Genomic DNA, 26,390 nt, shown 5'->3' on the forward strand with positions numbered 1-26,390 from the left:
CACGGCTCAGATAACCTTTCTTGTTTGTGTGTGTTTGATTATAAATTGCTAATAAAAGTAACATGATGAAGTTTTGTCAGATGATCTCCTTTCAGTTTGGTTCCTTGTGCATTTGCCAGATTTGTAATTTAGTTTTGTTGCTTCTTCAAAGAGCTTTAGAAAAAGCTGAAATTTTCAGTGACAGATCAAAAGATGCAACTTTTCATCTCTCGTTGACCGTAAGTGGATGTGCTCAGGGAGTCACTTTACACAGTCTACAGAACCACTTTTCTTAAAATCTGGAATTGTGAATAAACTGTGCTGTAGTTAAAACCACAGTAAGTTAGAAAGTCTAATTGCTGTTATTTTTTTTAAAGCAAAACATTAGAATGTTCATAATTTTACTGAGATTGAAGATACTTTATTCTTTTCAGACAGTTCATTATATATTACAAAAATCCTTAGAGATCATCTCGAACTCCAAAACCTGGTCCTTTGGGTGGCTGAGTCAGGGAAGTAAGGCCACCAGCTGGCTCACAAGAAAAACGTCCACTCCTGAAAAATGAAAGCAGTTTATTCATTGCTGGTATTGATAAGAACTCAGATTCTGTTTAATCGTTGGATAGAAGACAGTCAAAAATCTGACTTAAGGCTGATGCCACTATTTTTTGTTTTGTTCTTCCCATTCAGCCTTCAGAAAGTGAGATGTAGCTGTTAAAGTGAAAGGGTAACAAATCCAAGTAGTGACAAAAAAATTCATAACTGAAATGCAAGCTAGGACTACATGTTGTCGTTGATATTCATTTATAGGTTGGCCAGGCAGCATCAAATTTTATCAATCACAGTTTTGTTATAGGTGCTTCCCTGTGTTTTTTTGAAACTGTAACTGTTTTAAGATTATTGTTTTTGTACCCAAAACTTCTTTATAGAAACAATAGGAATAAGTAACACCTAAGTCAAATTAATTTCCCCATTGACACAAATATAGGTGGGCTAAGAAAGAACAGTGGGAAATAACAGATAAAAGTTCAGCAGTAACACTCTTCTCACTAACTTAAAATCCTTGGTTTTTGTCAGAAATCAGAAAAAAACAACACAACCAAACCAGCCAGCCAACAGGAATTTGTTGGTTTAAATTATCTAGATAAAAATTCCAACAGGTGACATCATTCACCTATTAAGTACTAAGACAAATCAGAATTCATGTTTTCACATTCCATGCTCCTCTGGTCAGTCACCAAGAACATGCAAATTGTCAGTTCTTTTCAGTTTGTTTTGGCTTTGAATGCTTACACTTCTGTTCAGTAAATTAATTAATGCTTTTTAGCTGTAGGCTGTGAACTCAAATCACTGGATAAGTAATTTAGTTTCTCAGAAGAATCACGCTTCGTGTAGGTGACCAATATAATATATCTAATTTATAAATACAGGCAGTTAATATATTATAGCTTGTTACAAATATAGCTTACCTTGGGCCTGGTTTGGGAACTTTGCCAGCCTTCAGCTCATCAATTATGTCTTCAATATCTTTGGGTGTCAAATCTTCCTGTAAAGAAAAAAAATTAGATCACTGACAAAACTGAGAGTCATCAGTTATGCTAAATGCAGCACTTGAGATATATCAGATCAGTGTGACCCTAGCACAGGTAATTTTGATCCTATCCATTAACACACGTGGCTTAAAGAATGAGGAAAATTGAAAAGTCTACTGTCATTTTAATGTTGAGACTTTATTTCATGTGTAGTTGCAGAAATGATGTTAAAACAAACAATGTTGATGCAGGCCAAGGGTTTGTGTTTTCAGCTTCCTGATATTAGGGAGCTGGATCTCTGCCTACCCACTACACACATGCCATGACACATAATGTGTGTCATGCAGAATGGTGTCAGCTGCAACAAAAAGATTTTGGGTGCAGTTCAAGACAACACTTCTTAAATTAGTGCATACTTTGCAACAGACTGCTTTAAAATGCTTTCAAAAGCTTATCAAATACCTATTTAAAAATTGCAGATTTACAAGCAGACAACAATCACAAAAATGCATCACTCCTCTTGTATAATCAAGACAGTAACTGAAATGAAAAATACACTGATACAAATGAAGTGTTCTAGCAAGAGGCCAAGAAACTAAAAGAGGCTGCAGGAAATGAGTTATTCCTGTCAAGAAGAATTGGAAAACTGACCACAACTTCACAATCTGGAACAACTGGAAAATACAGGTAAGCCAGCAAAGAAGCTTAATCTTTTAAAAGGGAATGCAGTACTTACATAGTAATTGTCATTTATTTGTACCATTGGTGCATTTACGCAAGCACCTAAACATTCCACTTCTATCAGCGTGAAGAGCTTATCAGGTGTTGTTTCTCCAACTTTAATACCTAAACCAATAAATTAATTAGGCTCAGCAATGGTTATGAACAAGAGTAATAAAGCATGAATTTAAGTACTCCATGGACATTGCATTACTTGTAGTTGGGCCTTAAAAGCATTTGCAAAGTTAAACCCCCCTTAAATGAGTCCAAAATGTTTCCATTAAACAGAAGTTTCTAATAAACCATTAAATCAATTTTCAGATACATTTTTGAGACCTTGTTTACAGGTATGAATCACTGAAAAATAACCATGAAATGACAATTCTAAGAAACACAACAGACCTACTCAAGAACATTTTTAGTAATCAATAAAATGGAAAAATAGGGACACATCGCTTTTATGTGCTGATAGGAAATGCATTAACATATAGTGTTGAATATTCCCAAATTAACCAACATCCAAGCATTGTTAGCTACAGATTCATAAACAACTTCCAAGTTTGTACACAAAAGATGATTTACCGAACTGTAGACATACTTAGCATCCATGACATGTTACTGTTCTACTGCTAGAGATACAGACCTTCCCCAGAGGCGAGTTAGTTGAAGTAACATCTCAGAATCTGATCTCTACAAAACAGTGTATGGAAGGAAGAATGCTGAAAAGCAGTTTTCCTCCATTTACTAGTAGGAAGGGGTTGGAAATAATCAAAGTTGTAAATAAGGCCTGTCTCAGTAGAAACTACAGAATCATTCTTACTGCCTTGATTTCTCAAGCTGAGAGTTTCAATGAAATTAAGCTCTATGCAGTAACAAGACATCTCATCTAAATATGCTTTTTTCAGACAACAGAGTATGTGAAATGACAGATAATTGGCAGCTGTTCCACAGCTCTTATCACTAGTTCTTAGAAAAAGTTAACACAGCTTTTCATAGAAGGGGAAGAATTGTCAGCTGCTGATCTTGCCCTCTCTTCTCCCCATAACCACCCAAAAAGGAGGAAGAAACCCCAACCCACACACAAAACCCCCGAGTACTCCTTACAACCCACGATGCACCATTCTCAATTGAGTTTTCCCATGGAGAATTCAAAAATTATGTTAACATCATGTTATCATCCAGAGGGACCTCGACAGGATAAAGAGGTGGGCCTGTGTGAACCTTATGAAGCTGAACAAGGCCAGTTTTCCACTATATGAAGAATTTTACTTCAGTATCATTAAACAAAGGTAAAAAAAATACAAAAAGTCTATTACAAACTTGTGTCATACCAAGTTTCTTCTTAATGGCTTCTAAAATGCTGTCAGAGTCTCGCAGCATGCATGGCGTGGTGGTGCAGACCTGAATGTGGTATTTCCCAACAGGTTTGCGATTGTACATGGTGTAAAAGGTTGCTACTTCATAGACTCTCATGGGAGGCATTTCTAAAACTTCAGCAACCTGTGACAGGCAAAAACATGCTACATTGAATTCTCAGAGGGCAGCAGTAAAGGCATTTAGCAAACCATTTCAGTGAAGTCACCTGTCCTGTTTGCAGGAACACGTAAGTAGGAGGGTATCAAAGCACAAATGTATTCCAAGTGCCAAGACCGGACACCTGAGTTCTCTGACTGGCATCGCCCTGATTGAGCACAAACTCCAGTAAGCTGTGGATCAGCACAGCGAGGAGCTCGAGTCAGCTCCCCTCCAGGATCTCTTGTCAGACGCAGGGGATGCGAGGAGTCAGCTGGGTTTGGGCTTTCCTTGTAAGCTCCAGCTCACACTGCACTTGCGCTGTGTCAATGGACAAACCTGTATGAGCCTGCTCACACTAATCCATGGAAGCCTTTTGGTAAGGAATACCTTTAAGGTGGTAGTGTGCTTATCTAATTCATAAAAAGCAGGTCTCCCTCAGGTTCTGTGACACACCAGGGCTACATCTGCAGATTCCTGTCACAGCAAATAAGTAGGGAGTGGAGCATGATCTCCATGGAGCCAGTTCTAGTGCAAGTATCCCTGATCTCATTAACATGGAACCCTGGCAAACTGCTCAAGTTGAGAACTGGCTCTGGTTTCAATAGTGTAACTGTTTTACGTTCCAGTTTCTCTAGCAGGCAAATAACAAATCATGGAAAATATCTGCTCACTTAAAAGCCTTGAGATTGTTTTAAAGATAATACCAACCTGAAACTGAAATAAACTAATATACACTGCCAGCATTAATGGAGCTTTGAGGCTTTATGTTATGCTGCAGAAACTGTAGCACACGTAAGTTGCCTTTCTTTAAATGCTCATTTACCTCCTTCAGTCATTCCTCTAATGCTCACAATCCTCACCTTAAACTGAATTTAAAACTTTACACTTTAAAATTGATGGTATGCCAGATGGTAACACAAAGTGCAACAGATTTATTCATATGAATATAAATCAGATTTTTTTATTTCTTGGTATTTGGGTATTGTCATGCAGCCTCTCACTTTGGAGCAGTGTAGTTGTTTGCCTGGTTATTTTGAAACAATTTTAATAATTAACCTGACAAGTCTTCCGGGCACTTGCTGTGAGGTGTTACTCAACACTCCTGACATCTACTACACTAACACTGCTCTGCAGAGTCCTTAGAGATCTAGAGATTAAGTATAATGCAGTCAATGTGTGAAATGCCATTAATCTGGGAGGAAGAAAACTCCACTGACATTACCTTTTTTTTCTTCCCCCACATTCAGCAGTGAACAAAATCAAGTCTCTGTTCCTAATTCTACAATCACTCTGGGAGAAGAGCCTATCTGAATAGGTTTTATCTAATTTCTTATTTGTTCTGCCTGTAATTTCTAGCAATGGGCTAATAATATATAAACAGAGCCCTGAGTTTTTCTGCATTAATTTTCCCTTTTATTTTTAAAAATGCAGTCTCATAGGGAATTCTCACAATACAAATGTAAATTCCCATTTTAGGAAGCTTTCATTAATTAATGTTTATATTCTAGTAAGATATTGAAAGAAAACAATAAAATTATGCTTGAAAGATAATCAATTCCTAAATACCTTGTTCATAGCTGATATGGGCAGCCATCCATGCTGTCTTTGGGCCAAATCCAGTACTGCCATGACAGCTGCAGACTTGTGTCCCTCTGGGTAGTTGTTTATGATCGCTTCTATTCGCTTGTTAAAGGGAAAGAAGGAAAACAAATCAGTACTGCTCTAAAGACAAAGTCTGTGTATTGAACTTTTTTTTTGTCTACATACCTTTAGGTTTTCAGGTGTGAACTCAAATGGAGTCTCTGGATTGTTTTCAGGACTATCTCTATGCTTCAAGAAAAGAAGAAAAACGTGTAAAAATGGTTTGTTAGAAGATTACTCAGGACATATTTACTGTTGTAAAATACCTTCTCGTTACACAGTTACAGTTGGGCTGCTTGAATAAAAACTATGTACTCCCACATAAAAATGGCACAGTACTAAAGTGATTCAATATATTTGGAAAAGTTATCAAAAATATTGATAATTATTTCATCACTCTTGAAAATCATTACCTATTCCCATTACTTCCTGATAAAGAAATTATTTACTGAGAAATACATGAGCTTATATATTGAGAAAATGTATGGTGCTGTTATCACAATACATATTTTTAACACTGTTAATACAGTTTGATAATTATGTTTAAATTTAAAATAGGCAGAGTAAGAATGCTCTGGTTAATACCCTAAAAAACAAGAGACTAAAACAACAGTTCATTTTTTCCTTTACCATGAAACATTAATTTTAAAAAAGCTCCACAATTCATCAAGAAGTTTGTTGTAGAATTAAAACATATGCACATTCAAACACATTATTAATCCATTTTTATATATTATTTTGATTTGTAATGAATTTCAACATTTTCATTTTATATACAATTCTGAATCAAAATGTAAGAAGCAGAATTCTGAATTAGTATTTCCAAAATAAGGTATTCTAATAAGTTATTTTTAAGGTGGCCTTCTAGGGAAACATCAAATTTTAATTATTTCTTCTATATTCAGAAAATACAGATTTGGAGGTATTGAAAAAAGTAACATTTTCCTGTAGTAAAATCTTAGTTCTGATGAAAATCCTTTTCCACCAGAAAACATTCCTGCACAGGATTTTTTTGCTGTCTCTAAGCAGCTCATTTTGGTTTCTTTTAAATACCTATAGTTAAGTTTAATTCCAAACTTCATATGATTTTCAAATTGAGAAAATTGCAAATCAAAGGGAAAGTTTGTGGGAAAATACAAGCTATACTTGAGGCTTGATGTTAAAAGTAATTCACGACTAGCCAATAATAAAAGCTTTAGAAGTGTATTTAGAACAAATAGCCCCCTCCACTGACTTCCACTTCCATCATTTCCTCCAGTAACTGAGGGTGATTTTGCAGTTGCCACACTATACTCTTCTTACTAAGCAGCAAAGGATTTAATGAAAACCTTAGCACTGCCAAGACCCTTGCATACTGAACTGAAGTTTGTATCATCAGTGAAGAACTTAGAACATGTGTGGTCCACAGCTATTCTCAGATTTAGAAATTTTAATATGGAAATATTGCAAGTGCAAATACTTCAATTACATCTGTTGGTCTGTCCAGGGATTACCTTTGCTTAGTTTGAAAGCATTGTGCTCTCACCACAGTTTCAAGTCCAATATAAAACTACCTTTGATAAATACTTCACCAAGGATGACTTTCCTATAAGAACAGGAATTACACAAAGATGAATGATGCCCTTTGAACACACTAGTATTTTATTTAGTGTTAATTTCTTGCTTATTGTGTGTTTTACAACATAAAAGAGCTTTTAGGAACATGATTCCATCAAACAGGATTTGATGACTCATATTTAGTCTTGGTGAGTGTCTTCTACCAATTTTATTGGTAGAAAAAGAGTTAAAATAGCTCTCAAAAAGAGGCTGATGGAGAGAAGACTGATTGGAAATACTGGACAACTTTTAATATTTTTTCCCCTTACAGATCTTTCCATGTCTTAGCTGCACAGATCAATTCCATAATTCATGATAACTATTTCCATAACTTAGCTTTTCCTTCTCAAATCTGCATGCCTATTTTGCTGTTATTTTGATTTCCATAGCTATTTGATAGTTAGAGATTGTACTTCATCTCAATTGCTTTTGCAAATAAATGTATTTGATTTATTCAAAATTCCCTCTTTGTCTGGAGCAGCTGTTCTTTTTATCATCTCTAAACTGATATCTTTAAATGCCCTACATGTGAAGAGGAATAATAAAGCCTTTATATTGGAAAATGCAGGCGTAGCTGTAGCAAAGTTTCATGATATATTGTAAAGGCTATAGCAGAGGTAAGCAATAAATAAGCCATGCCACCTTTTATATTTTACCTTTTCCTGACAGGGCTTCATCTAATTCTAGGCCATGGAAAGTTTGATTGTTTTCGTCAAGAGCTTACACAGTTCTAGGACTCCTAAGCAGTCAGGAATTTATATGTTCCCTAGTCTTACATTTGTCAGACAATGAGCCATTTATCTGAGACTTGCATACACTGACATGGTCCTAAATGACATGGGTGCATTTCCACATTTTTTTTATGATACAGATTCTAGAGAGCAAGATCAGAAATAAGAACTCAGTATTGGAAAGAGTGCTATTTTAAATTACAGAGTGGTTGAAGTTAAAAGGAACTTCTGGAAGTCATCTGGGTCAAACTCCCCTGCTGAAGCAGGGACACCCAGAGCTGCTTGCCCAGGACTGTGTCTAAGTAGCTTCTTCTGCTTCTGAATCCATCCAATAATTGAGACTCCACAACCTTTCTGGGCAACCTGTGCCAGTGCTCTGTCATCCTCATAGTGAAAAAGTGTTTCCTGATGTTCTCTGAGGCCATTGCCTCTGGTCTTGTCACCTGGCACCACTGAAATGAGCCTGGCTCTGTTCTCTTTGCACTCTCCCTGCATGCAAGTCTTTTTCCAAGTCTCTTCCCAATTTCCCAAAGTCTTACATGAAGTTTTCATTCCATTCATACATTGACTGTATCACATTTCTATTGCAGAAAAAAGCCTGTTTAATTAGAAACACCCTCACTGCAAAGGCTACCCAAGCCACAGATGCCAGTGCACTCCCATGGAAGCCACTAAGGCTATTGAATGGTCACCTCATATTCTTTTGCTACACCGACCTGGGCCATTATTATTTTATGCTTTCTTTTATAAAGAATTATATTATATTATGCTTTCCTTTTTCCCAGTGATCCAATCATCTGTCTTTCCTGACACAGAAAATTTATTAAAGAGCACTGAAGAATTACAACAGAATAGTTAGAATAATTTAGTTTCCATGTATACTGCAAAAACATTGGCCTGAAACTTGACCTATGCCCTGTGGTAAACACCAGTCCAAAGCACCGTAAACCAAAATGAGAGAACTGGGTGGTCTGCACGGGCAATGCTTAGGGCAACAACCTGTTCAGAATCCATATAAAATCAGCACTGAAAAAACATGTATTACTCCTCCTCTAAAGGGAAAGTACCCTACATTTACTACTCCACCAGAACTCAAAATATAAACTCCTCTTACTTTAAGAATGGTAGAAGCAGTCTCAAACACAAGTATCTCACTGACCAACTCCACAAGTAACTAAAACTTGAATACAGCAATTCTTCAGCCTTTTGTGCTGAACCCCCTGTGCAGCCCTATGACAAAGCCCACATCATGGCTGTTGATGTGTTAGAGAAACTCAGTCTGTGTATTGAAAACAATAAAGTAGAAGAGCTAAATTTTTGCTGATAAGAAGGCTAAAATCAGGTAAAAGTCAAGTATAGAGAAATGCATGTTTCAATGAAGAAAGGTAATCATAATAATGTCTCTGGAGTCAGGCCTTCCCTAGCCATCAGAATATAGAGATTTGGAGCATCGCTCTTACATTCCTATGGGCAAACAATTACCTAATTTTGTACTTGATATCCTCTCACTGGAAGTGTGATGTAGCTGTCTGTGATAGCACTTCGTTTAATGACTGAGAGAAAGGCTCTTTCTGGGTGTTTCAGAATACCAAGGCATTTCAGCAGAACTTCTCTAATTTATTTCTGTGTGTTTCTGTTAACATGTAACATGTTTGCAAAGGGAAGCACAGGCATGCCAATCAGAAATGCCTTTAATACTAGATTTTATGATAACCAGGTCCCCTGTTAGCCTGTCCTCTGCTGTTACAATACAAATACTCTGAATGCATTTACCTTCCTCACATACAGATTTTATACATGAAAAATGCCAGAAGCAGCAGCAATAAGCTTTGTAAAACAAATCCATGACATTCGTGTGTAAACTGGCATACTAAGAGGACCACCACAACAGGTTTGAGTTACTCCCAATAGTCCTGCACAAGCAATTTTTAAACAAACCTTTGATACTTCTGCTTGTAATTAAAACAAACAAACAAACAAAAACTTAATTTTTTTTTCCTCTACAGAAATCTAGGGAGAGTCCAATTTTATGATTGTATATGAGCACCTGGTGTTGATGAAAAGAATGTCTTTGTCTCAAACCGGCAGGACAAGCTTCCCTTGAAATCTGCCATTTTAAGTAGCATCTGGAATTTAGTTAGGGCAAACAATTAAACACACATATAGTGACATCCAACTCTCTTCTTCCCATTACCTTTTACTTCAGAGAAGAACAAATGTTACCTCATTAAAAAACAACAACTGAGAAAAAAACAAGGAAAAACCAAGTTCTTATGCTCCATTAGCAAAAAATCTGCTGTGGATTAAGTCATCAATGATGCTATTAAATAAACATCTGCAAAGCACTCAGCTTTTCTACTTGCCTTTCACTGTTATCAGGCTCCTCCCTGCAGAAAATAATTTAAACAATTACATAAATCTTGAATTTACAAAGCTATCTAGCCATGTTATATGTCAGACATAACCGCCATTAGGGTGCCAAAGACATCTTTTGCCTGTCTTCACCAACCTCCAACTACATTTCAAGTTTGCTAACTGCCAGACTACAGCATTTCCTCTATTCCTTGAACACCAGCTCTCACCTTGTAAATCACCAATTCCTGCTCAGATTTCTAGAAAATTACACAAAGCATATACTGAGATCCTATTAACTTCATTTTATGATTAAAGCTGTAGAGACAGCTGCAGAGAGGAAGTAACAACAACGTGTCCAAAAATCCTGAGCACCTCTTTTCAACAGTGGTCAACTCTCTAGTAAAGGGCTGATTTTTACCAAGTTTTGGGAAAATGCCAAATTATTCAGCTGTTAAACTGCAGACCAGCTAAAGCTCTGAATGGAGCAGAATGGCACAAAATACACACTCTCTTGAGATGCTTCAGGTTCTCTTCAGAGGTAGACAGACAACACAGCTGCTTTACACACTTAAATTCAAGAGCTTTTTACTTTTTTCAATTACTACTACTGTTTATGCCTTTTATGACAGTGCTTAATGGCCTCAATTACAACTCATTGTACGACCTGCTGTATCATACAGAACATGAACAAGAACTGTACTCTTCAACTCCTGCAAACACAGCTAGGACCTGAGCCCACGGGTAATTCTGCAGCAAATTTCAGAAAGCAAGAAACTGCACCTGCAAAAAGTTTAATGAGATTCAATTACAAACTCAACTAAAATAAATAAGGGAAACAAGAACTGGTTTATAATGAAATAAAGTTTACGCAAAGTCTCATCTGCAATCACATACAAATTATGGAGCATTTTCACTATTTAAGGTAAGAAACACAAGAGCCAGAAATTAACATAAAACCTAAAATAAAACTCCATTACAACTCTAATAGAAGGTTCTATTAAAAAAACACCCTCTTTGTAAATGCCAGTAGGTTTCTATAGCAAAGTTCTGCTCATCAGAAGCTTTTAGGCAGATTTGAAGAAGCACATGCCAAACCCTTCTGACCCATCCCCCTTACAGTAAAACGGATTATTTACCACAAATAAGGCTCCAGTGGCATTGCGCTCTGCTGTTCCATGCAGGTATCGGATCTGTCTTGCCTACAAGCAAAGCACAGGGTTAATAATGCACATACTGCTAGCGGCTGCTTTCAGAACCAGTCTGATTTCCATTCCAACTGTAAGCCATAAATTCTACTGCCATCACTAATAATTTACAATAAGTCTAGTAGAAACTGTTAAGGGCTCTTCTGTACCACGAGGAGAGCAAATCTCTCGACTCTGGCCTTGACCACTTGAAACAATGCAGAAATTAAAGGATTCAACTCTGCTACTGCTTAATTTAAGTGCCTTGAACACAAATTCTTATCCAACATTTCATGAAGAATTTTCCAATTTCTGACTTTACATGCTATCTGCTATAAAGTTTGCAGAAACCACTACTGCTACTGAAGTTCTTCTCCAGTAAGCATTTGCAGGCTTCTTCAGCTTTTATCGAACCAAACGCTGAGAACAGGCACAGGAGGGCAAATGTAAACAGAAACCTGAAGAATTAACAGAACACAGATCCATATGCAAGTTCTGTTCAACCATTCTCTGTGCTCTCTGACATGCCAGAACAGATCAAGATTTTTAGATTCTGGTCGGTATTAGTAAGACTTGACCATTTTACCGCAAGTATTTATTCTATTAAAATCAATTTTATATTAAATTACGTGTATTTTAATACTTAATTCTTGAGCAATTCTGAGCTTTCTAAAGCAGAATCACAGAATGCTTCACGGTGGAAGGGACCTAAAGATCATGTCGTTCTATGGGCGGGGACACCTTCCACTGGACCAGGCTGCTCAGAGTCCCATCCAACCTGGCCCTGAACGCTCCCAGGGATGGGACAGGTCATATGACAGGGAAAGGCTGCAACCATCCCGTGACACTTCACTGTGGGTGCACCTGCGTGATCCGCTGCTACAAAGACTGAGCTGACCAGGCCATCTTTGCAGAAGAGCCGGCACTGCGGGTCCGCGGTCTCCACAGACCCGGATTCCAGGCACCGCCCTACCCCCGGGCCCACTCCCCCACGCCCCGCCGCGGCCTCCCCGCTGTCCCGCGGCCTCTCCCAGTCCCGGCCGGCGGAGGCAGGGAGCCCTTACCGAGCGTGCGGCCGCGGCGCGCAGAACAGCGCACAGGAGCATGGCGGCAGCGGTAGCGCCGATCCCCGCTCCTGCTGCTCCTCCTTGTCCCGATCCCTCTCCTTGAGGCCCGGGCTCGCCCTCCGCCGCGCCGCGCCAAGGAGACACGCAGCACGCATGCGCCGGGGCGCGCCCGCAGCGCGCGTGCCCGCTCTGGGAGCGGAGGCTGTCCCGGCTGTCCCGGCCCGAGGGGATCCCGGCCCGAGGGGAGCCCGGCCTCAGGGGTGCCTTGGCGTGTCCGCGGGAGTTTCAGCCTCTGGTGGCACAAACAGATTCCTTCGGAAACAAGAGCTGGTAACAGTGGAAAGTCGCAGGAAACTAGTGAGGGTTTTTTTCTGCCCTGTGTTTCCCACCTTCCTGCCGGTGAAAAATGCGTATTTTATGATTGGCTTTACGCAAATATTAAAATTAATATTATATGTGTTGTGTATGAAAGTAATGCTGTATTAATTCTTTTAAGTAGTCTGTTAAATATAGTTTTAGGTTATAACAAAATGTTAAACCAGAAACTATGATATGTAGGATGCTTTTTTTCTAAAGAAAAGACCCGCACCAGGTAGCAGTCATAAGACACCTAAATCCTTCAGAGAAAAAGAATTTATTGCTCCAGTATCAGGAGAAACGAACTTCTTCCCGCCTCGCTCGGCCCTGAAGACGCCGTCAGGATTAAGATGAAGAAGCTGACACAAGACAGAATTCTTTGTTTGAATGGAATTTATGCATCATGTATGATGTGTATGAATATTCAACGGGCTATTGTTTTTAAGGGTTAATCCTCTGTTAACGTGTGTACCCAGTCGTCCGTAACTCTTTGTTCTTATTATCTCATATTGTCCTAAACCCTAATTGTCCAAATTTTTATTACTTTAGTTGTATTACTATTTTTATAACCATTTTATTACTATTAAACTTTTCAAATTTTAAAAACAAGTGATGGCGTTTTCACATACAGGAATGCTTATCAGAGGCCAAAAAGATATTTATTGTTTTTCCTAAAGGAAGACAAAACATAGGTGCGAGCAGCCCAAACCAGTGGGTAGTGTCCAAAAATTTGGACAATTAGGGTTTAGGACAATACGAGACAATAAGAACAAAGAGTTACGGACGTCCTGGTACCTTTTTCCGGGCAGTACAAGCCCGAAAAAAGACACCCGTTAACAGAGGATTAACCCTTAAAAACAATAGCCCATTGCGTATTCATACACATCATACATGATGCATAAATTCCATTTAAAACAAAGAATTCTGTCTTGTCAGTGTCAGCTTCTTCCTCTTAATCCTGACGGCGTCTTAATGGCTGAGCGAGGTGGGAAGAAGTTCGTTTCTCCTGATACTGGAGAAATAAATTCTCTTTCGCTGAAAGATTTAGGTGTCTTGTGACTGCTATCTGGTGCAAGTACCTCATTCCTTTCTTAAAAAAATATCCCACATACATAATTTCTATTTTAACATTAAGATATAACCTAAAACTATATTTAACAGACTACTTAAAAGAATTAATACAGCATTACTTTCAAACACAACACATATAATATTCCTTTTAATATTTGCATAAAGCCAATCATAAAATACGCATTTTTCACATCGTATGAGACCATAATCCAGTTAATACAGTACAAATGCTGGAACTGAGGATCACAGAGTCTCAGAATGGTTTGGGTTGGAAGGCAACTTAAACATCATCTGGTTCCAACCCCTGCCATGTGCAGGGACATCTTCCACCGGGCCAGGCTGCTCAGAGCCCCATCCAGCTGGGCTGGAACACTGCTGGGAATGGGGCATCCACAATTTATCTGGGCTAGGTGTAAGTAGCAGGCTCTTCTTTAGGTGCAGCTGGTTCCTCAGAGCATGGTTCACAGGCCCATCCTTGTGCAGAGCCTTGATTGTTCAGGTTTTGTGATGAGGAGTGCAAATGTACCTTTTTCACTGTCAAATAAATTAACGTTTTTCGACTAGGAGCCAAAGAGGAAGTATTTTATTCCAGTGAGTACTCAGCATTCCAGATTGGCAAAGCATCACTTGATGTTCCAACATCTCTTACCATATCGTCCTTCTCTCTGAGAAGGAATGTCCCCTGCAGTCCCCACCGTCTCATCTACCCTGGCTTTCAGTGGGGCAACATTATTAATTTCATGAATTTCACACTGAAAATCTATCCTTGCGTATTTTATTTTTTTACTAAAACTCTGATGATTTGCAAGTTGATTGTGAGTAACGATTACTTTTAATAAGTACACAGCAGAACAAAAATTCAGCTTTCCTTATGGTGTTTTCCTTCATCCAAAGCGTTAACTTCCTTTTTCATCTCCTTACTTATGTTGAGAGTGCCTCTTTTGTTTTGTATAAATTTTCAAAAAGGCAAGATTAGCTATGCTACCGCAAACGGAATTGTATTAAAAAGATTTCATGATTATGACCTGAATTTTTACTGACAAAATGATCCATCAGGGCACTTGTTGGGACAAAAAGGTTTCCTGTAAAGAAACCTGTGTGTATGGGGACACAAGTGCCACACTACATCTCAACAGATGGCTCTAGGGAAAACCCAGAACATGAAACATTGCATGTATTAGGACATTTTAGGATATTTATTACTCTTTCAGATAATTGTATGTATACCTACAGGGGTATGTACATATGTGCACAGATATACTTGGGATCTGTTATTGTAATTAAAGTCTTTTTAAGAGAATACTTTTCATTTGCACTGGGGATCAGGCAGGATGAGGTACTAGCTCTGATTAGATTGCTGCCCTTCACATTTGGGTTCGCTGTGGTCAGTGGTTGTGTTCCTGCTGCTTATTCATCATTTCCTCAATGCTGACAGACACTATCAGCATTTGTAATGTAAGTACTGCTACCAGTATTTGATATTTTTGTTGATTTGTTTTCACTGTTTACTTGCTCATAAACCTCATTTTTTCACTTGCAATCAAATAATTAATTTCTTTGTCATTTGATTTCTTTGTTAGTATGCATCATGCCAAATAATTGCTTTCAGGCTTTTGACTTAAATGTAAATAATAGTAGGGATATTTAATGGCTGTTACATTACTCTCCATTTTGAAATACAAAAATAAACAAATCAGCTTTCATTAGTCTTTAACTCACTATTCATGTACACATGTACAGGCATTCACTGTATATTTTCTGACATTGAAAAGTAGTACTTTCAGCCATAGCAGTACAAGTAACATTAACTAATCATACATGAAAATGTTAGTTTTTTGTTATTTTAGAATCATAGAATCATAGCACAGTTAGAAGAGACCTTAAAGATCATCTAGTTCTAACCCCCCCCACCCCATTCAATGAGCAGAAACACCTTTCACTAGGCCAGGTTGCTCAGAGCCCCATCCAACCTGGCCTGGAACACCTCCAGGGATGGGGCCTCCACAAATACATGCTCTAACATTAAGTAATATAAATAGTATGTAATTTGCATTGTGGGGACTGTGAATGTTGGCAAGCCATTCAAAGAGATTCTTTTGAAAGCAAGTCATCTGGAGAGAACCTAAAATCTATCAAATGGTATCAGAGGATTTTTATCCCATTAAAATACTTTTAATGAGCTCTGCTGTCAACTATGTAAAAGAGAAAAAATAAAGGCTATTAAGATCTCTCTGGTCTTTAAAAAAAAATAAAACTATACGTTAGTATGTTCATATTTAACCAGTACAGAGATCTATTTTAGGAAGTGTAAAAACACCAGGGACAAACACAGGAGATGATATTAAATAATTAAGACCATAAAACACTGGAAAACAAAAACATTCTCAGTTGCAATCTTCATGTTGCAGTGATGTACAGAAAACCGACCTCTATACCCAGGAGTGTTTCAGATTAATGAATGTTGTTATCCCTTTGATAGATTAGCTTTAATGAATCAAAAAATGATATGTATTAAGAGAAAAATTAGTGTAAAATATGACTTGAGACCCATTTCTGTAAGCAAAGTAGGGGCAAAGTGCCTGCTTGCTTAACACACTCACCCAAGAACTGTAAAAATTAAAATGGGTATTTATTAGCATCACAGAAGAGCTCCTCCAAAAAAAGATGACTGTATGGCTAGTGTAGAAATTGCACATGGAACCACTTTCACAGAACATTTTTCTTTAGAGAAATAACTGCAAGAGAACAGAGACTGAAAAGAAAATGAGAAGGCACATAGAATATGGAATAAAAACAACCCACAATTACTTTTGTTAACTATTTGCCCAAAGGCATTGTGCACTTTTACAAGTCCTTTGAAATTGTATTTGGACTTTCTACAAATGCAGTTGTTTCAATATGCTGTAGCAGTTTAAATTTAAATTGTATGCAAAAGTACGTTTCATATTCTGTATGAAAGTGTAAATGCATTTAAAGTTTAAAAAGAATCCCAATTTAAGCCACTACTCAAATTATTTAGAAATATGTAATGATAACTGAAATGTACCCATAGAGATAGATACTTGTGCTGGGAATAAAATAATCATAGTATGTAATTAAAACTTTGTTATCCAAAGATGAAGATTTCTTTTCGAATATGATTAGGAATTTTTGAATTTATTTTACAGATAGAAGAATGTGAGGAAAATGTGTACTGACCCCAGTAAGCCACAAGAAGTCATCAAGAACTAGAGAAGAGCCCAAGCCCACCAATTCCGTGGGCATCCTATTCCATGGGCTGTGTTTTTCTCATAATCTGAGGGAAATTCAGTTCGCAGTGATCAGACATTCATAATCCCTGATTTGCAGCATAGGAATGGCACTAGAAACAAATTCTTCTGAATGAATAGAGAGGAATGAGGAGGTAAAGACATTCACACACTTAGCTTTAGATATTAAATGCCCAGGCTAGAGACCTGCACTCTTTTTGGAGTTAGCTGACCCCTCTGCTCCCTATGTACAGAGCCTGCAGAGCTACTTTCCTAGATTAGTCTCCCAAGTCAGGTAGCAAAAGCTGTAAGGAAGAACATCTTCCAGATAATGTACACAATTTAATTTTAATTCTTGCATTGCTTCTGTATTCAGGCTAAATATTAATTTAAGATGAAGAATGTTTTGATGTGTAAATAAACTGGTGTTAGAGACATTGCTTCTCTCTTCAACAAAGCTATGACAGGCTGGTGTGGCTTCCATTGGCATCTCCTCACTTTTTCACGTTAATAATCTCTGAAGTTCAAATACCATTCAGAAAAGTCATCAGCCTCTTTTTGCAGCAGCTTTGAACTTTCTTTATTCAAAAGGGCAACTAGAACTATAATTAGGTACAGCTAGCTGTCATTATATAGCTCATTTATTATTTATATCTTCCTCCCACAGTGCTTGTGAACCTCACATCTTGTGTTGGCAGAGATAGGAGTTTGAATGTTGCTTTCACAGGCTCCAAGTAGCACAGTAGTCTCTGTGGCATGGCCCTGGATTTGTAATCTGGGCTTCAGGGTGCTGACCCACTGCAGCCAGTGAGGTTACAGCCTGTAGCATCCCACGCTCAGAATTTACTGAGCCAATCTCTCTCCACCTTTCAGGCAAGCAATCAAGATGAACCCTCCTGTAGAGAGCTACTCCCTGCATGTACTTTAATTCTTGTCAATCCCTCACTGAGGTGTCTCCCCACCTCATGCTGGGCAAATGATTGTTTTGTGAGTTATTGTATTACCAAGTTCTGAAAGGTATCTGGGAGATGGGAGAAGAGTTGACTGTAATTTTCAGTGGAGACAAATACAGGAAGACCATAATTGGATGGAGTTTTAGGCAGTTTTCTTTTAAGCTCCTGATGGTCAGTAACACACTGTCTTTCTACAAAAACCCTGCATGACCAGAATGGTGACAGCTTTAGTAACAAGTTGCTTTGCTTTGTCATGGTTTTTAAGAACAAGTTTCCTCTTTTCTGCAGTATGCAGATTAATCTTTCTGGGATGCCTTCTTCCCCAAATCCTTCTCCATGTAGGACTAGCAGATGGAAAAGCAAGAACTTGAGAACAGCCTGGTGGGTATTGAGTGGGTGAGGTTAAAGTCGAATTCAGTCGTATTGCCAAAATAGATTTGAAATTTCTGTGGAGCTTTTTCCCAGTCCAACCCCCCCCCCCCCCCAACTTTTAAAAAGAATAAATAAAGATTTAGATTACAAGTTGTTTTAGAAAGAGGGCAGTGCAGAAAAGGAAAACCAGTGACCTACTTAAGGAGAAATTAAAATGCATTACACCTCTTGGGGTTGAGGTTACAAAAATAGTAACAAAAAAATGCAACACAATGAATGTGTGCATGAAGGGAGACAACGTCTTCCTTTTTCCCCTAAAAGCAGCAAAATTTTACCAGGAATTAATTTGACTTCTGGTCAGATTATTATTATGCAGTTGTTATTATTATGCAGTTTAAAGGGCTGGTTTTACCTTGCCTAGTGAGACTTCTAGGGCACTGACTTTCTAATGTGTTAGTATCTTGTCTAAAAACAAATGCTGCTCGTTCTGTCAGGTATCCTAGGGCACAGTAAGTTTCTGCCCTCCTTGTCTACTATCCTGTCTATTATAATAATTATACTGTATTATGGTAACTTTTTCTCCTGAGTGATTACATAGACACCATTCTAGATGACCAGAAGCTGTTTTTCATTTGTTCTTTAATCTTTAATCTGTTCACCTTGGATGGTCCTGGCAGGACTTTATGCTTCTGTTGGCATAGCTCTTGCTATCACCAGGTCAGATCTGCCTTTCCCTTGCATCAAAGCGGATCCTAAGGGAAGGAATCTGTTTTACCTGATGTAAGCCAAGACATGCATCCTACTCAGAGCTACCTTCACAGCTCTATGGATAGTAATTGCAAACACAGGAATTAAGTCTGTCTTATATCCAAAGCCTGGAGAGTAATTAAGTGTGTTGGGAACAGACAGGCTGATTTGGTATCTTAGTGGTTTGTTAGAATCCAGTTGTTCCACACTTCTGATACCTGTGGTGAAACAAATTGCTGCCAAGCTGAGAGGAGCATCCTGGTGCACAGATCCTGCTTGCGACACGAGAGCCTCCCACAGCTGTGTTCCCTACACACTCACACCTTTCTGGGACGTAGCACCCAGCCTGGGTGCCAACAGCATGACTGCCAGAGCCTGGGCCCAGCTTCTCATGAAAACTGACACAGTGATACATGCTCACACTGCAGAGCCTGAGACAGAGGAGAGTTCCACACCCAAAAACACATGTGCCCTTACCTGCCTGCAGTGTGCTATTCCTGCCACGATAGACAGTAAGATAGACTTCAAATTTCCCATTTGTCTTCCTCTTCTGACCATGTTCCTAAGAACTTCATTTCATCCTTTCTTTTAGTTTCTGTTGCCCACTCATCACACTGTCTTTGATCATCATCAGTCCATCTAGCCACTCTTCTTTCGATTGTCTTCTTCACACATCCAGGCATGATTTAACCCCTCCTATCTTAAAATCTTAAAAACTCACCTGCCCTTCCTGTTTAGTGCTTTATCATCCTTTCACTTTACATCTCGCAGCCTACAATTCCTATCTGGTGTTTCATCAAAAAAATTCCCACTTTAATGCAGCTTCTGCCCTTGTGCTTTGCTGACTTCTAAGTCTATTATGTATTTCTGTCACTCTCACATTCTTTTCTCCCTCCTGAACAAATGTCCTAGTGATTTCAATCCTTCCCCATTCACAGCCCTTCAGAATTTTGCTGCAAACACTTTCCCTAAATTTGGCCACAAAATAGAAAGTTCTGACTTTCCTTTACTCTCCAAAGGATTGCTTTTTCTTTCAAGACAAGCTGCATTTGGAACAGTTTTTTCTATTTAACCCCTGTAATTATTTTGATTCAATTGTACAATAGCTCTTTTGTGTCAGAAACTGGGTGACACCATGAACTATGGGACCAGCAAAGACATCAGGTATCATTTTGCATCCTGGACCCTTCCTGACTAAAACCATGGTTTAATCTGCATGACACTTGCTAACTGTCAGTCATTCCTCAAAGATAAGCAAGGACCTACCTTGGCACTAACTCAACAGAAATGCCTGTCTCTGCTGCAGGTGCTATCATCCAGACAATGCCCTCTCCATCTTGGACACTGTCCTTGTGCAGTGACAAGAGATCACCTGGGTTTGAATTGCCAGCTCATGGCTGGCATCAATTCAGCCACCTGGGCTGCAGAATGGCAAGACCATGAACAAAAACCAAGTGCATGGGATTTCCTGGGCAGGCCCTTGTGCAGGTCTGGTTGAGGTGGAAAATCTGTTACAATATGCATTGCCCAATTGTTTCATGTTTGCCCTGTGCTGCCCACTATGAAGAAATTTATGAATATCTAATATGTGTATGAATATCTAATACAACCTTTAAATTCCTTGTTAAAGTTCTTCTTTGCTCTGGTGACAACACTTATGACTGCTGGAACTGATAGCAGACACACTGATGGGTACTGATGTGTCATTTTCTTGCACTTCCCCATCTGTCCTCTCCTGTTTATGCTTTGATTTTACCTCCTGGAGACAACATAGGATGTAAGAGAGGGGAACTCAGGGGAACTGTTCCAGTGACCAAACTAGTTCTAACATAAAAATCTATGTTGGAAATTACTGTAAAGACTTGAGTGGAGGAGTGATGTAAAGGAAAGGAGAACCAAATCTCAGTTTTGGCAGATGCATTCTTCTCTCACAGTTTCTCCTCCATTTGTGGTGTGGATGATTCTAAACTGCCAAATGTAATATTTATTATCTCAAAATCTGCTCAAATCAGTAGATGTTCACTGCTTGGAATGCTGTCTTTCCTATTTTGCACAATCTAACTGTAATTGGTGTGAAGTTATTCTTGTTTATTATGGAAATACAAAATGTGTTACTGTGCTCTTAATCTGCATAGACTGAAACCATCTGCTGTGGTTCACAGTTGAAGAACAGGAGATTATAAATTCCCTCTAGTATTTGTATCCAGCCCTCATTAAACAAGTAATCATTACTGCTACCAAGTTGCAAGTCAGAGAAGCGCACAATCATCATCTTAACATTTAAGCATATGAATGACCTATTCCTTTTAATAGAAAACCCAATATTTACATGCACATTTATCTTTTGACTGATAGGAGGAGGCAGTTTACAGTGGCTCAGGTAGAGGAGGAGTAGAGGGTGTTCCCAGATGAGTCAGTGAGTAGCTCCATGCTGAGTAAAAGGCGATTTGACAAAAAAAAGGGAAGTCATGCTTTGCTCAGTTGCAGGATGGCCTAGTTTACCTCCAGAATGTCAGGAAGCAAGACTCAGTAGGGAAAGCTTTGCAGTGAGAAGACCTTTTTGAGAAATACATTTTGTTTGTGTTGTACCCAAATATGCTACAAGTGTGCTTGAGTTAAAGCAGAAACATGAGGCATCCTGCTTGCCTTGTACCCAGACATATCACAAGACTGTTTGACTTAGGAAGTGAAATATTGTATAATACCTGTTTGCTTGGCATGGTTTCACAAAAATAGTAGAGCTGAGATAATTGTACCCAGACTGCAAAGACCTGAATCAGATGGTCACCATGCAGTCAGCAAAACACCCACCTGGAGAGGCTGGACTGGACCTTTTACACAGAAAAGTGTAACATCTGTCTGGCAGACAGACCAGACTTTCTCTGACCTAGAGAAAGAGGAAGCAAACCTTTGGACCAGACTGGTCTTGATCCACACGAAAGCTATGTGTAAACAGAAGTGACAGACAGTGGAGATTGGGGAAGGGAGAGTATACCTCCTTTAGTTCTGGCTTCCCTTGGAGAGCTGTCAAACTCATCCACCACTGCCTTGGAGGCTAGAATTGTTAAATTATGTAACCATCAGAAACCACAATGCAGCAGCAGTGTGACAGTATTGTTGATCTAAGGCTTCATGTTTAGATCTGTATGTTTAAACATTGCTTGATTTTTGTTTGGTAACAGGAGGTATGCCTAAAAGCTGAGCATAAACAGGTGCCTTTTGAAGTTTTGACTGGTTCACCCTCTCAGAACTCTTCCATTACAGTGGTCCCCAGGGCTCAGTTGCTCATCAGCAAAAAGCAGATTCTGATACCAGCACCAGGCTTTGCAGGACCCAAGAAGAAACTCCTGCCAGGGGATGTAGTACCACACAGAAGCTGAGGACAGGGACAGGATATCTGTGAGTCCAGTAGACCAGGTCTCCTGTGCAAGTAAATACTGAAGTATTTTCATCCCTGTATTGAACACTAAGTATATTTATACTTACTGTTATAAGTATACTTACACTTACTGGTTTTGGATACTCAATATATGTAGATAGAATTGTATCCTGCACTTTACCCATGCCCACTCTGTGTCATCCTGTGGCAATCAAAATACTGATTCAGTCTTGGTCTTAAATCCAGCTGAGTTAAACCAGAGGTGAATTTGGTTCTGTCTGATTGATAAGTAGATTTTTCTCTGTTCTAAATTAAATACAGAAAGAAGTAAGAGCAGCAAGGCTAAATTTGTTAGAACAGATTTGAATCCTTATTTAGCTTTTTTTCCATGATGCAAGTCTTCAGCTCACTATCTACCCTTATGTTTCCTAGAACATATTTTGGATGATGATGCTGCACTCTTTCTGGAACCGTTTACTCAATGTATTTGTTGTATTTGCGCAACATTTTACAAACAAGATAGGTCAAATTTTTTCCTTGTTGACATAATTCAACAGGCTTCACATAGGTTCAGCTGGAAGGAATGTGGTCCAGTTAGTTTTGTTTACAGATTTATTCAAAATTAATTTTAAACTCTAGGTCTGCACCTAGCTTTCTGGCTGACCTTAGGATGGGAAAATGCCAAGGCTCGTTTTTCACTTGTTAAAAATGACACATATGAATAAATGTAAGAAACTTCCAGGCCTTTATAATTAGATTTTAATTGTATTTTCTATAAAAAAAGCTTTCAACCACTGGTCTTTAAAGTGTTTTCCAAAGAAAAGTTGTTTTTCCTATTCATTTAAGGGAGCAGGTTCACTCATAATTACCCTGGCCTGACTTCTAGAGGAAGCAATACACTAAGATCTAAGCTGTCAAAAGGAGGAACCACAGAGCTTCTTGATGGATTTGGTCTAGACTCAACCTTTTGCTGACTTTAAATATATAACATGTATTTTGTATCATAGAAAAAGTTTTAGAAGGAGTAGATGATACAAGGCAGTGTTGTGACCCTGTGAGTGCCTCAGAGAGTTTTAAACAGTGCAAGTTAACAGGCAGAGCTCCTCAGGCACAGACAGCCTCAGAACTGGGTAGGTGTAAAACACTCTTCAGATCTAAAGATCTTGTAAGATGACTCAAGCATGGCACAGAATCTCACCTCAGTGCTTTATATCACCATGCTTCCCATGTGTCATTATGATTATAACACTTTTCTCTCTGTCTGGAAAGGCCTGAAATAATGAGCTTTATACTCACAGCATCTTTATGCCTGGATAAACATTTTGCTAGTTTGGTTCTGAAGGTCATAGGCTTTGTAGCCAAGCCTTATAGATGCTGTAATCACCTTATTTCAGAGAAGATATAAAAATAGTTGTGACTCCTTTTATCATATATGATGCAAATAGCATGTGTAAGTCTGTTTGGTTAGGCAGCCCCCCCATCTGATTTTAAACTGTCACACTTCTTTCCTTGTGTCTAACACATACTTACATCCAGCAATATTCTTTTTGTTCAAAACAAATAGAAATAGACTCCTTTTCAAGCAATGTGTACTTAAATGTGGAACCTATTGCCATGCAGAGTGTCCAAAGGCAAATTTTATGCATGTTGAGAATGTGGAAATAAAACAAGTTCATTATTTGTACCCCCACCAAATAAACAGAAGAGATACCAAAAGCTGTGAAGCACAAACATCACCTTTGAGTGCCTGAGCTCCAGGCTGCTAGGAACTGCAAGCATTTTTCATCAGTATTTGAGTGCTCCATTAAAAAGTCATGTACTGCTGGCCACGGCAGGACTGGATTGGGTCTTCAGTGTGACCTCCTGCAGCCAATTCCATGCTCACACATGATGTTTTTTAACACACAAGTGGAATACTAAGGCTTATGCTGATAACATGTTTTAGCAGGCAAAATCATAACCACTAAGTTCCTGTGAGGGTTTTTTCAGATATTTGGTTCACTTCAAACAAGTTCATGTCACAAAAAAAGTGAGAAACATTTAAAGAAAGTTTTTTTAACTTAGTTTAGATTAGTGTTTATTAAAAGACTAGGTTTGAGTCCTGAGGAATGCACATAGTCTTGAAAGGTTGGCATTTGTGAGGCTGCACTATTACATGCTAACAGATGCAAATTTTGCTTTTCTTTGTTTCTGTGTAGTGGGCACTGTGTATTAAACTAGGTTCGGTCAACAACTGCTTTAGAGCTTCTTCGTGAAGGTTTGACAGGTTGATTTATTCTGACTTGTTATCACGAAACAAAAGGATGAAGTAAAGATCAGGCTTTGATATGAGAGATGGACAGCCATGAGCAAAGTGCCGAATGCTGCTGGGTCACTGCCTTGTTTTGTCACAGCTGCCGTCTCCATCCTGCCATCCAATTGCGCCAAGAGCATAAAGTGCTGCGCTTGCCAACCGTAAAGGCCAAGCTGATGGAAAACATCCAGCTGTGGTGCAGAGCAGTGCGAGGAGCGGGGCAGCTCCGCGGGCAGCGCCTCTTAGGCTTGGGGAGGAGACGGATCGGGCGCGCTCACGGCGCTCGCTCCACGCCTGGGTATTGAGTGCCACCCAGTGGGGGCTGGCGTGCGCTCCCGCTGCCTGATGCGGGACTGGAGCTGGGAATACACAGGTGCCTGCAGGGTCAAAGCACACTGGGTTGGTAAAGCACTTTTTCTTTTCATGCGGTAATTTTTGGTTTTTTGCCTTTTTTTTTTCTCTACTTAAAAACCGAGGACTATTTATTTTCTTATAAAATATATCAAATAGAGTATCTGCTAGCTGTTACTGTGCAAAAATTCTGTTTGCATTCATCGGTGATTTTCTCCAGTGATTTCTATTTTTGGGTTCATTATGGCCCTGTATACAGCCTTTTTAAACTATTGGTTATAAAGTATTTCCATCTTAACTATGGTAGAATTAAGTTTCCAGGCATGTGTAAGAGATATTGTTTGTATATTTTTAATAAATAAATCATGTTGGACCAGACAGTTCTGTTGTGTATTTTGCAATTTATTACATTACCCCTACATTTTTGTTAGGTAGCTATTAAATTAAATACTAGAGAGGACCAAAGTCATTACCTAACATTTGGAAGAAAGTCCTGTGGGGGCTTTCTAGATCACAGTGCTTAATAGCTAAAAGAATCACACTTGGGAGCTGTGGGAGTTAGGTCTTTTCCTTCTCAAGAATGTATCTGTGAAGTATGGCACTTACCAAAATAAAACTTGTGAGCGATGCTGGTGTTCAGAAGGTGGCATATGAGCTCTCAAAGCATTGTGAATGTCAGAAGGGAGACATTACTGTACCCCCCAATCAATAGATGGCTCTATTCTCTGCCACTTGGAGCAGTGTTTTGAGAAGGACGTCCATTCAGGCTCTCCATTCCTCTGTACTTAGGAAATATTGGTAAAAGGTGAGAATTGTCAAAATGCAAAAATCCACTTACATAAATTTTAGATCATTTGTGGTCTAAAACACGTGCCTGCAGTTCACAATGTACAGTATTCCCAAGCTACAGAACATACGACACAGAGGAAAGATGGAGACTGAGGAGATAATGTTGTTCTTCACTAATCTGGAATATGTCCTGGAAAATCTTTGTTTATAAATTTATCCTCTGATGACAGCATGCAAGATAAAGTGGAACAGATACCAGACACTCTATGCTCTGATCTTATGGCTTCCTTTGTCAGAATAATTTTTATTATTTAGAATGGTTCATTTAATGGAAATGTTAGAAAAGGAAAAACCCTACTGAAAAATTAAGTGCTATTCACACAGGTTAAGTGTACCCATGGAAATTAGCCTCCTATTGATTAACCTGTATCAAATGGAATGAAATAACTTTTTCTACAATCTGCAATAGCTGAAATATTGTGTAAATGAAGTGAGTATAAAAGCAGCCCT

The 26,390-nt window shown here is 38.7% G+C and overlaps 1 protein-coding gene and 1 long non-coding RNA gene across 2 annotated transcripts; one reads left to right on the top strand and one right to left on the bottom strand.

Annotated features, from left to right (window-relative positions):
• Positions 1 to 378: 378 nt before the first annotated feature.
• Positions 379 to 12,481, bottom strand: NDUFV2 (NADH:ubiquinone oxidoreductase core subunit V2). Its single transcript, XM_059858238.1, has 8 exons — positions 12,318 to 12,481; positions 11,206 to 11,268; positions 5,514 to 5,576; positions 5,313 to 5,429; positions 3,563 to 3,731; positions 2,248 to 2,357; positions 1,449 to 1,525; positions 379 to 534 (listed from the first exon to the last, which is right to left on the bottom strand). Exons 1-8 carry the CDS (start codon positions 12,357 to 12,359, stop codon positions 441 to 443), a joined length of 735 nt encoding a protein of 244 aa, XP_059714221.1. The 5' UTR covers positions 12,360 to 12,481; the 3' UTR covers positions 379 to 440.
• On the top strand, positions 2,357 to 7,550 carry LOC132333292 (uncharacterized). The gene is made up of 2 exons (XR_009488120.1): positions 2,357 to 3,520; positions 5,520 to 7,550. It is a non-coding gene; the product is annotated as an uncharacterized LOC132333292 (long non-coding RNA).
• Positions 12,482 to 26,390: the final 13,909 nt, after the last annotated feature.

Source organism: Haemorhous mexicanus, chromosome 1, assembly GCF_027477595.1.
Source record: "Haemorhous mexicanus isolate bHaeMex1 chromosome 1, bHaeMex1.pri, whole genome shotgun sequence".
NCBI lineage: Eukaryota > Metazoa > Chordata > Aves > Passeriformes > Fringillidae > Haemorhous > Haemorhous mexicanus.

What these genes read in the sequence shown, in the direction of transcription:
- NDUFV2 (XM_059858238.1), bottom strand. Translation starts at nt 12,359, where the DNA reads ATGCTCCTGTGCGCTGTTCTGCGCGCCGCGGCCGCACGCTCG. An exon ending in CCACTGGAGCCTTATTTGTG is followed by an intron (nt 5,577 to 11,205) that starts GTAAATAATCCG and finishes CTTTTCTTGAAG; the next exon opens with CATAGAGATAGTCCTGAAAA. An exon ending in TCACACCTGAAAACCTAAAG is followed by an intron (nt 5,430 to 5,513) that starts GTATGTAGACAA and finishes CCCTTTAACAAG; the next exon opens with CGAATAGAAGCGATCATAAA.